Genomic DNA, 10197 nt, shown 5'->3' with positions numbered 1-10197 from the left:
GTCTTAGTTAGGGTTTTACTGCTGTGAACAGACACCATGACCAAGGTAAGTCTTATAAAAAACAACATTTAATTGGGGCTGGCTTACAGGTTCAGAGGTTCAGTCCATTATCATCAAGGTGGGAGCATGGCAGTATCCAGGCAGGCATGGTGCAGGAGGAGCCGAGAGTTCTGTCTTCATCCAAAGGCTGCTAGTGGAAGACTGACTTCCAGGCAATTAGGGTGAGGATCTTATACCCACACCCACAGTGACACACCCATTCCAACCAGGTCACACCTATTCCAACAAGGCCACACCTTCAGATGATGCCACTCCCTGGTCCAAGGATATACAAACCATCACAACCAGTGTGATATTTTGTGGAAGAGTCAGACAATCAAGTTCCCTTCTAACTAAGTTATGACACAGAGCAGGAGAGTCTATATATCCTTGAGGTAAAACTGTAAAGGTATACTGCTGGCCTTGCCATCTGAAAGGGAACTGCATCTGGTAGTCCTTACGAACAGGTTCTGAGAAAAAGGCATTTGCATGATCAGTAGCTGAAGACTATGTACCAGATGTGTTAATTTGCTCAAGTAAGGACACTACATCTGGTACAGAAGCTGCAATTGGAGTTAATACTTGATTGAGGTTTTGATGGTCAACTGTCACTTAACTGGACAGATAGCATAGTTAAATGGAGATGTAGTAGAAACTACCACCCTTGCATCTTTCAAGAACTTGATGGTGGCACTAATTTCTGCAGTTCCTCTAGGGATATGATACTGTTTTTGATTCACTATTTTCTTTGGCAGAGGCAACTCTAAAGACTTCCATTTAGCCTTTCAAGCCATAATAGCTCCACTCCACAGGTCAGGGAATCAATGTGAGAATTCTGCCTTCTAAATATATGTATCTCAATTATAAACTCTGGGACTGGGGGAATAACCACAGGATGAGTTTAGGGACCTACTTTGAGTACAGGACTTCAGCCAAAACTCCAATAATTACCTGGCCTCCAGAAGTCCCACCTCTAACTGGAGGGTTACAATGTTACTTGGGATCTCCAAGATTCAGTGTCAATTTGGAACCAGTATCCAATAGACCCTGGAAAGTCTGATTGTTTCCTTTCCCCCAGTGTACAACTACCCTTGTAAAAAGCCCTATCTCCCTCTGGGGAAAGACTGGAGAATGATTAACAGTAAAACTTTAAGGTGTTTTATTAAGGTCCTTCCTCAGGGAAACTTCGTTACTCCTTTATTCAAGGGGGTTCTGGGTCTGCAAACTGGCTCACATCTGAAAATTGATTCAGTGACTGAGATTGCCTTGTGCCATGATTCAATGTAGCCTTTCTTTCACTTGTTTGAGAATTTTTCCACTTATATAAATCAAATATTCAGTAGGCTTCTTATCCACTTCATGCCTGGAAACACCATGACTGATGAGCCAGTACCAAAGGTCCATACAAGTCATGCCATTATGAACATTGTGTTGTCTATGCTGCTCATACAATAGTTATGATCACCTTGCTTTTGTCGATTCAGTGCTGCCACTGGGCTCCTGCTACCCCGGGGCCCAATTAAGCCCATTGCATTTAATTCATCCAATTGAGTAGCAGCATCTCCAACCCTAAGGTTTGGCACAAGCAAAAGGGAGAGAACAAAACTCTTCAAATGTGCTGGTGCCCCTCTCACCATTTTGCGTCTTATTGGATTAGTGAAGGGCATGTCTTCTGGGCCTTCCCATTGTTGAGCACTAGGTTTTACACAATATATCCACTCTAGCATTGCAATTTCCCTGAGCCTTAGAATCCCTTCATCAACACTAAGCCAAGGGATATCAGGCATCTCCAATTCCTTCTCAGTAGGCCATCTTTTGACAAACACTTCAGCCAACCATTCAAACAAACTTTTGACACCTTTTTGAACTGTGCGAGCTTCCATATTAAACCTAGAATCTCCACTCAGAGGGCCCATGTCAATAAACTTAGCCGGATCCAGTTTTATGTTCCTTCCACCATTATCCCACACCCTTAAAATCCATTCCCACACATATTCCCCAGACTTCTGCTTGAATGAATTAGTAAACTCATTAAGCTCCTTAGTAGTATAGCACACTTCCTCATGGACCACACTTTCTATGTCCCCTCTAGGAGCCTGCTTTGCCTTAAGTCTGGGTGTAGGTCTAAAGGCAACTATTTTGAGGCTCTGAGGGACATCAGTATTGTCTTGCTTGGCATTTCCTTTAGAGATAGCCACTGCTGGTTTAATAGATAACAAAGGATTAATTTCCTCAGTGAAAGGTGAAAAAGGCAGTATTTCAAGGGGTGGGGCTGAGGGTACTACTTCCTCAGGTGAGATAAACACTTGAGAATCTGAGGATTCAAAGTTCTCAGATTCAATAGGGTCCTCCCACACATCCCCATCCCAAGTTACAGGATCCCATTCTTTACCAACTAATGCTCTTACTTTACCTGCTGACACTTTCCGAGGCTGGGACTTGAATTTCCCCTGTAACTCGGCTAACCGAATAATGAGAGCTTCAGTTTGGTTTTCCATAAACCGAGCTTTGTGGCTGCTGGAGAGAAGATTCTTTTCCAGGGCACACTTAGAAACCTTTAGATTGTTTATGAGCATCTGAAGATGGTCAATTTTATCATTAAGTTCTTTGTTGTCCTTCACCATATTCTGCAGTTGGTTAATTTTATCCCGGAGCTCATTCCTATCCTTTATCAGTTTATCCAGAGATGCTAAAAGCAACCAACCAGCAGCATCATTTTCCTTATTTTCCCCCAAACTGTCAAAAGTTTCATATATAGGGTCACCTAATCCATTGTTGCTCACAATTGGTGAGCCAGGATAATCAAATTCATTTATCTCTTTAAGTTTGTAATACAGTTCATACCATGGGCCTTCAGTACTCTCCAAGCTCCCAGGAGAGGGGGTGACTGGAGAGACTTCAGTAGCTGAAGGTGCCGGTGAATTGAAATGCCTATTCCAGATACTTAAAAGATTCATCCTTATACTTCTGCTTCTCTAGAACCACTTCTGGTACAAAAATCTGTATTAGTCAGGGTTCTCTAGAGTCACAGAACTTATGGAATGAATCTCTCTCTCCTTCCTCTGTAGTCCAGCTAATCCAACAATAGAAAGTCTAAAAATCTAGTGGTTGCTCGGTCCCACAAGGCTGCAATGTCTCAGGTGGTCTTCAGTATATGCTGCAATGCAGAAGTAGGCTTTAATGCCAGTGAGGGAATGGATGTGCTAGCAAGGCAAGGGCAAGTAGACAAAGAGTAAAAGCTTCCTTCTTCTATGTCCTTATACAGACATCCTGGTGAAGGTATGGCTCATATGTTCACAAAAGACGTATCTCAAGATTTGGGACGTCTTCCCACCTCAAGATTGAGATTAAAGATGTGTGTCTTCCTACCTCAAAGGTCTGGACTAGAAGTGGATTCATCCACTTTAAGCAGACAATCTCTTACAGGTGTGCTCTTCTCCATTTCTGGGTTGTAGCTGATTCCAGATATAGTCAAGTTGACAACGAAGAATAGTCATCACAGTCCTGAAAACTATAGAAGGGAGTTATCAAACATCATTTTCAAGTGTTTATTTTGAATAGGGTAACTGTGTGACAGCTATGACAGCTCCAAAAATCATTCCAATGAATCCTTTTGTATATGTGTATCCTGGAGCATAACTAACTTGTTTTAAAGCAGGTCCCCTATGCCACGGATCAGTCAGATATACAGGAATCCAGGCATGATCAGTGCAGTAAAAGGAACTGTAGTGAATGGCTCAGAATTAAAAGTACAAGCCACTTTCTTTAGATCGCTGGCTGGAGAGTTCACACTAGTATGGTCTCATCTTAACCCAATCACATCTGTGAAGACTCCACAATATTTCCAAATGAGTTCACATGTATAGATACCAAGAGTTAGGATGTGAATGAATCTACTTGGAGATGTATTTCAACTCACAACAGGGAAAAAAGAGACTTCCTCATCTTACAAGTTCTTATTGGCTTTCATAAAGTGGAGGATGGGAAATGTGGGGTCTTTTTTTGTTTGCTTGAAGTAATCATGAAACATGTATTTATAGAGTTTCCCATGCAACTGACTTTCTGAGGGACATTTAGGAAAATGTATGTTGGCTGAGTGAGGAAGATGTGGAACCTATCTCTTTGTTTCTGGATATGGGGTGCTAATCTCAGATACTGCATCCTAAGGACACACCACCTATGTTCAAAGGTGTTCAAGGACAGTTGCCAGGGCTGCTGTGCAGAGAGGGGCCTGCATGACACTTGGAGGACTAATTCACATAATAAAAGGGGCAATATTGGAGCATCTGACTTGAATCCACACCACAGACATGGATAGATCTCAATAGGTTGCTGAAGTATGTTCTGTTGTCAAAATACCAATCCTTTGTAACAATTTTCTAGCAGGTGGCATTAACATGTTTTAAAGAAGAGATACCTTTTTTAAAGTTAGCATAAAGATGACAGAATGTTGAGTGGAAGAAGTCACTGTCATGATCCTTTAGAATAGCCTATGTGAAAGAGGACTGGTTCAACTGTGGATTTATTAGGCCTCTCCATTACAAATAATGGAAAGCTAACTTCAATGACTAAATCCAAAAGGGGGATATGGAAGTAGTTACGACTTGGGAATGTTCTAGATTCAGGGACCATGTAGTTCAAAATACAATTGTTAGGTGTTACACAATTGGTAGCTAGCAGAAACACTGACCTCTTTCGGATCCTAGCGTTAAGATCCCCAGAGAGGAGTCTTCAGATTTGCTTTGATCTGGTCAACCAAATGGTCTGTGACCTGGGTGTGTGGGATAAAAACCATACAACTAAGTGATGTTGGCAGGAGGTAATGGTTACACATCTTTACAAGAGAGCATTGCAAAGAGTACCAGAGGCAGAAAATTGTTTGTTAACCTGTCATCCTGTCAGTTAACAGGAGTGAAATGAGATTGTAGGTCACTAAACCGAAGTGTTCTTCATAACACTACACTACCTCCCTCTCAACTGAAAGCAGTGATATTTTGATACAATTTCCTACTTCAAGGAAAAAAATCGCAACAAAAATCAAATCGGAAAATTCGTCATGTCTTCGAGAAGGGGCAAACGGAAGCATGAACAGCGACAACAAACCAGAGCCGCTATGCACGGAATAAAATCTTTCCCTAGGGACCTGGGGTGACACCAAGTAATTAATTGCTCTGGAATAGTGAAGAAATCTGCGTGAGAAAAAGAGAGAGGAGATGGCAGAGAGTCTGACAATTTCCACCGCACCGAGACTTTGTGGACTCGCAGCCGCCCTCTGATTTGATGAACAAGTTGTTTGTTCCACTCTTCAGAGGACGACCCCGGATTCCAGGGGCGAGACTCCCGCAACTCACCGAGTTTGTTCCACAGACACCCAACAGCGAGGGATGAGGGAAAGCGGCTGGCGTGACGCTTCCCGAGGGTCCCTAGGGCGTCGCCTCGAATTCCTCGTGGCCCTTCCGGGAAGGAGAGCGAACACTTTGGGGCGAGCAGTCGTTCAGTCCCTCAGGTTTAGAGTTAGGATCTTGAGTCCGTCCGGCATCCTCGGCGCTTGGCGCTGCGGGTTGGAGCTCCCAGAAAGAGAACGGACTCGCTTGCATCTCCCGAGGACTCAGCGAAGTCCTCGTCGGTCGCCGGGATGCCCAGCGCGGCGCTAAGTTAAACAAACAGCGCTCCCTGGGGATCAAGCGTGCTGCGGAACGCCACACCCCTCACATTTATTCCCCACCCCCAGCACTGCCCACCGCATGACGTCAGGACCAATCCTTTCACTGCGTTCCCGGTCAAGTTCCACCTCTGGCATCTCGCGAGAGTTTTGTTTTCCTTCACCCTAGTCTCGGACCTGCGCGCGACACGTCGGGCGCTTTGGCCTCTGCGGTTTGATGAGTCTCCGTCAGTCTTAAGGTTGCAGCCTAACCGCCCGCGTCTTTTGCCCTCGGCCGCTAAGATCTCGCGAGATTTCCCGGGGCTGCCCACGCCGCGCCTGCGCAGAGCTCTTCAAAGCAGAAGGTCGCTCTAGGGAGGAAGTGGCTTCTTGCGTCCCGTGACCGGAGCGCCGTTACTACTTTCTCGAAGCTCCCCTCGGCCCCCTTGCCGGGACACTCCGCCGCCAANATGCCCCGGATTATGATCAAAGGAGGAGTGTGGAGGAACACGGAGGTGAGGCAGCTTTTCCCGCCGTCCGCAGCCCTCCGCCGGCTCTGGTAGCGTGTGCGCACGCGCGGGGAAGCTCCGGGAGCCGTGGCTGTCCCGCGGGGGTCTGCTGTGCGGGGCGACGACTGCGCGGACCCCGGGGACCCTCGCAGTGCATGGGTGCGGGCTCGGGTCACCTGGCTCACCCCGGGGGCGAGGTCGCGACTTGTCGCTCGGCGCTCCTCGCTTGGCATTTGCTAGGCCCTTGATCACTTATTTGATCAGTTAGGGACGCGCCCCCTCGGTGTCCTCTGCAGCCCGGTGGCCGCCGACCTGACCTCCCCGGGAGCCTGGTGTTTCTCCAGCTCCTTCAGATCTCAGCTCGTGCACAACGCTTTGCTCTGTTAGAAGCCGCCGTGGCTGCAACTTTGTTTTTACCCTGACTTCTTTACAGCCGGGCAGGCTGCCCGTTTACGTCTGCACATCTCTGCTTATCTTAGGACCTGGGTCCTTTCTCTTACCTTTCCAGTCACGCCACCCTTGCCGGGATAGAAGCCAGTTAGGACAAACTTACCTACGGTGGTGGTTGCGTCCAGAAATGTTGTAGATTATGTCACGGTGAGCGGAACAGCAGAAGGAAGGAAGTAAAATAGAAGTTAAGTTAACGTGCATTTAATCGAATGCGCCGAATGTATGAGCACCTTTCCGTCTGTCTTGTGCATTCTTGAGATAGCTCCTTATTGCTTTGGCATCCTTCTGACCATTCTCCAAACTTAGCTGAGAACACTTCTTAGAATCCTCCTTGCCCATTCGTTGGTCGTCCCGCTGAGAGTTAGTTGTTCAGTGGTTTTGTGGCACCTATTTTTCATTTGCTACAGCTTTGTTTTCAAACAGCACTTCTGTGTGGCTCCGGCTGAGTTACTTCTGAGAGCCTCAGATTACTCTTTTTTTTTTTTTTTTTTGGTTTTTTCGAGACAGGGTTTCTCTGTATAGCCCTGGCTGTCCTGGAACTCACTTTGTAGACCAGGCTGGCCTTGAACTCAGAAATCCNTTCGAGACAGGGTTTCTCTGTATAGCCCTGGCTGTCCTGGAACTCACTTTGTAGACCAGGCTGGCCTTGAACTCAGAAATCCGCCTGCCTCTGCCTCCGGAGTGCTGGGATTAAAGGCGTGCGCCACCACGCCCAGCTCAGATTACTCATTTTTATAAGACAAATAAATAATTGTATTTAAGCTCTTGAAATGAGTTGCCAGTTTGGAACATTGCGAACGCAGCTACATTAGTAGGCTTTCAGTAAAAAATGAGTTGCTGTTGTCCTCATCAGACAGCAGTATAGTAGGACCAGGCTTTGGCATTCTAGTATGAGGCAGAGTTCTTGGTGATGTTTGGGAATGAATCTTGTAGGATAGGTACCTGTTGTATGTATTTGGTTGAAGATGTGTTGAAGTTTTGAAAAACTTTACCAAAGTTACAAATGGAGGCACTGAAAAGGGACTTGCATGCACTAAGACAATTTAAACTAGAAGAGTTGGCTTCTGAGGAAGAAGCAGAATCACAAAATCAAGTAACATCAGGATTCCTCTATAGTGGTCAAAACCCTGTAGAGTGTGTGTGTGTGTCGATGTCTGTCTGTCTGTCTGTCTGAGATAGGGTCTTATGTAGCTTAGATTGGCTTTGAACTTGCTATGTAGATGAGAGTGACCCTTAATTTCTGATTCTCCTGCTTCTACCTCCCGTTCTGGCATAAGAGGTATGTACTGTCATGCAAAGTCTTATGGGAATCGAATCCAGGACTTAAAGTATGCTAGGTGGATACTCTACCAATTAGTAGTGGGAGAGAAGATGGAGTGGAGGGGCTTAGGTAGAAGACAGGCAATTCAAGTTCATTGTAGAAAAAGCCTAAAAGTAAAGTGCTCAAGTGCATTCATCTATGACTCTTAGGTTTGTGAGCTCGAGTGGCAGGATGTCTGGGGATTGGGTTATACCTTGGGTACTCTGGTGAAATAGTTTGGAGATTGGAGTAGGTAGACAGAGTGCTGACTGGTGAGGTAGAGGAGGTGTGGATCCTGGGCGGCTGTGAGTAGGATGCCTGCCAGAGAGGAAATGTGTTGAACCAGAGTCTCAAGTTGCTTCTTTGATTCTCTCTCCAGAAGTATATAAGACCTGGTTCAAGGTAGATATTCAGGAAATTTTTTGTTGTTCTTGTTTTGAGAAAATATATAAATGTATGTGAACTTTGTGAGGAGAATGGCAGGTACATACCGGTGAATAATTTTGTCTGTCAGAAAGTAGTGTTTTCAACATTGACTTTTCCCACCTCCAGTTTGTTGAGGGCCAGGTAAGATGTCCTTTTTTCTGTTTTTTTTTTTTTTTTTTTTTTTTTTTAAGATATGTGGCTGGTGAGATGGCTCAGCGGTTAAGACCACTGACTGCTCTTCTGAAGGTCCTGAGTTAATATCTCAGCCAACCACATGATGGCTCAAAACCATCTGTAATGAGATCTGATGTCCTCTTATGGTGTGTCTGAAGACAGCTACAGTATACTTATGTTTAATAATAAATAAATCCTTGGGCAGTAGCGAGCAGGGGCCTGAGTGAGCAGAGGTCCTGAGTTCAATTCCCAGCAACCATATGATGGCTCACAACCATCTACAGCTACAGTGTACTCATATACATAAAATAAATAAATAAATAAACAAATAATTGTTTTTTATTACATATTTTCTTTATCTACATTTCAAATGCTATCCCAAAAGTTCCCTATACCCTCCCTCCCACCCTGCTCCCCTACCCACACACTCCCATTTCTTGGCCCTGGCATTCCCCTGTACTGGGGCATATAAAGTTTGCAAAACCAAACTGGGTCTCTCTTCCCAATGATGGCCAACTAGACTATTGCTGCAGCCCCTCTGGGCCCCTTTGTCTGCATGGAACGGGTCTCTAGTCTCGGGTGGGCAAAGCGTCAGATGGAATGACAGACAGATGCACACAGGAGAGGTTGTGTAGAATCTGAATGTAATTTGTCAAACTTTTATTTATGACCTAGCTTTTATTCAAAGTGATAGTGTAATACCAGAGGTAATTCTGAATAGGCAACATTCTTACTGAATTCCAAGCCCATGGTCAGCTCAAGGACTTTCTAGGACGTTGGAACACTGGTGGAAGGCTCAGCTATGTCAGAATTCAATCTTAAAAGGCACTTATAATAGGATAATACTAAAAGAGAGCACGTGGATCCATACACCAGACTAACTCGGGAATGGAATATGAATGTATGGGTTAGAGAGAACGCCAGACTCCAGGAGGTGAGTTTCTGTGAAACTGTCTGCCTTGTGAGTGGCTTCCAGGCCTCGGCCTGTCAAGCTGACTCAACCAGAGTGCGTGGCAGGCCATCTTCTGCTACATATGCAGCAAGAGACATGAGCTCAGGGGGTACTGGTTAGTTCATATTGTTGTTCCACCTATAGGGTTGCAGACCCCTTCAGCTCCTTGAGTACTTTCTCTAGCTCCTCCATTGGGGGCCCTGNGGGTCCTCTCCCTTCTCAGTGGAGAAGGGGAAGAGGGTGAGGGGAGAGTCCAGGAGGGGGGCTGCAATTGGTAGGTAACATGAATAAATAAATTAATTAATGAAAAAAAAAAAAAAAGAATGGATCAATTCAGCTGGATGTGGTGGCACACGCCTTTAATCCCAGCACTCAGGAGGCAGAGGCAGGCAGATTTCTGAGTTTGAGGCCAGCCTGGTCCACAGAGTGAGTTCCAGGACAGCCAAGACTACACAGAGAAACCCTGTGTGTAGTTTCAACAAAAACAAAAAGCAAGCAAACAAAAAAGGAATGGATCAATTCGAATTTTCCTACATGATAACCGCCATTGTGGCAACACCATTTGTTGAAAATGCTGTCTTTTTTCCACTGGGTGGTTTTAGCTCCCTTGTCAAAGATCGAGTGACCATAGGTGTGTGGATTCATTTCTGGGTCTTCAATTCTGTTCCATTGATCTACTTGTCTGTCTCTGTACCAGTACCATGCA

General features: G+C 45.3%; 2 protein-coding genes across 3 annotated transcripts in view; one reads left to right on the top strand and one right to left on the bottom strand.

The window, feature by feature from the left end:
- Nucleotides 1-296: 296 nt before the first annotated feature.
- On the bottom strand, nucleotides 297-5738 carry LOC115029757 (Friend virus susceptibility protein 1-like). 2 transcript variants are annotated; one of them, XM_029471667.1, is made up of 3 exons: nucleotides 5391-5738; nucleotides 4730-4810; nucleotides 297-3550 (listed from the first exon to the last, which is right to left on the bottom strand). In XM_029471667.1, the coding sequence occupies exon 3, from the start codon at nucleotides 2994-2996 to the stop codon at nucleotides 1449-1451; it is 1548 nt and encodes a 515-aa protein (XP_029327527.1). In that variant the 5' UTR covers nucleotides 2997-3550; nucleotides 4730-4810; nucleotides 5391-5738; the 3' UTR covers nucleotides 297-1448. The 2 variants fall into 2 exon arrangements, with proteins under 2 accessions (XP_029327527.1, XP_029327528.1); XM_029471668.1 differs by lacking the exon at nucleotides 4730-4810.
- Nucleotides 5739-5853: 115 nt separating this feature from the next.
- Nucleotides 5854-10197, top strand: part of Cdc5l (cell division cycle 5 like) — a 41983-nt gene continuing 37639 nt past the window's right edge. Inside the window, exon 1 of the mRNA XM_021149453.2 lies at nucleotides 5854-6195. Coding sequence (XP_021005112.1) covers nucleotides 6151-6195 — 45 coding nt within the window. The 5' untranslated portion in view covers nucleotides 5854-6150. The remainder of the gene's footprint in view (nucleotides 6196-10197) is intronic.

This window comes from Mus caroli, chromosome 17, assembly GCF_900094665.2.
Source record: "Mus caroli chromosome 17, CAROLI_EIJ_v1.1, whole genome shotgun sequence".
Taxonomy (NCBI): Eukaryota; Metazoa; Chordata; class Mammalia; order Rodentia; family Muridae; genus Mus; species Mus caroli.
The sequence above is the reverse complement of the archived record's forward strand: the minus strand, read 5'-3'. Positions and strand labels throughout refer to the sequence as shown.

Bases quoted from the DNA above. Each gene is read 5' to 3' on its own strand.
- LOC115029757 (XM_029471667.1), bottom strand. From the start codon at position 2,996: ATGAATCTTTTAAGTATCTGGAATAGGCATTTCAATTCACCGGCACCT.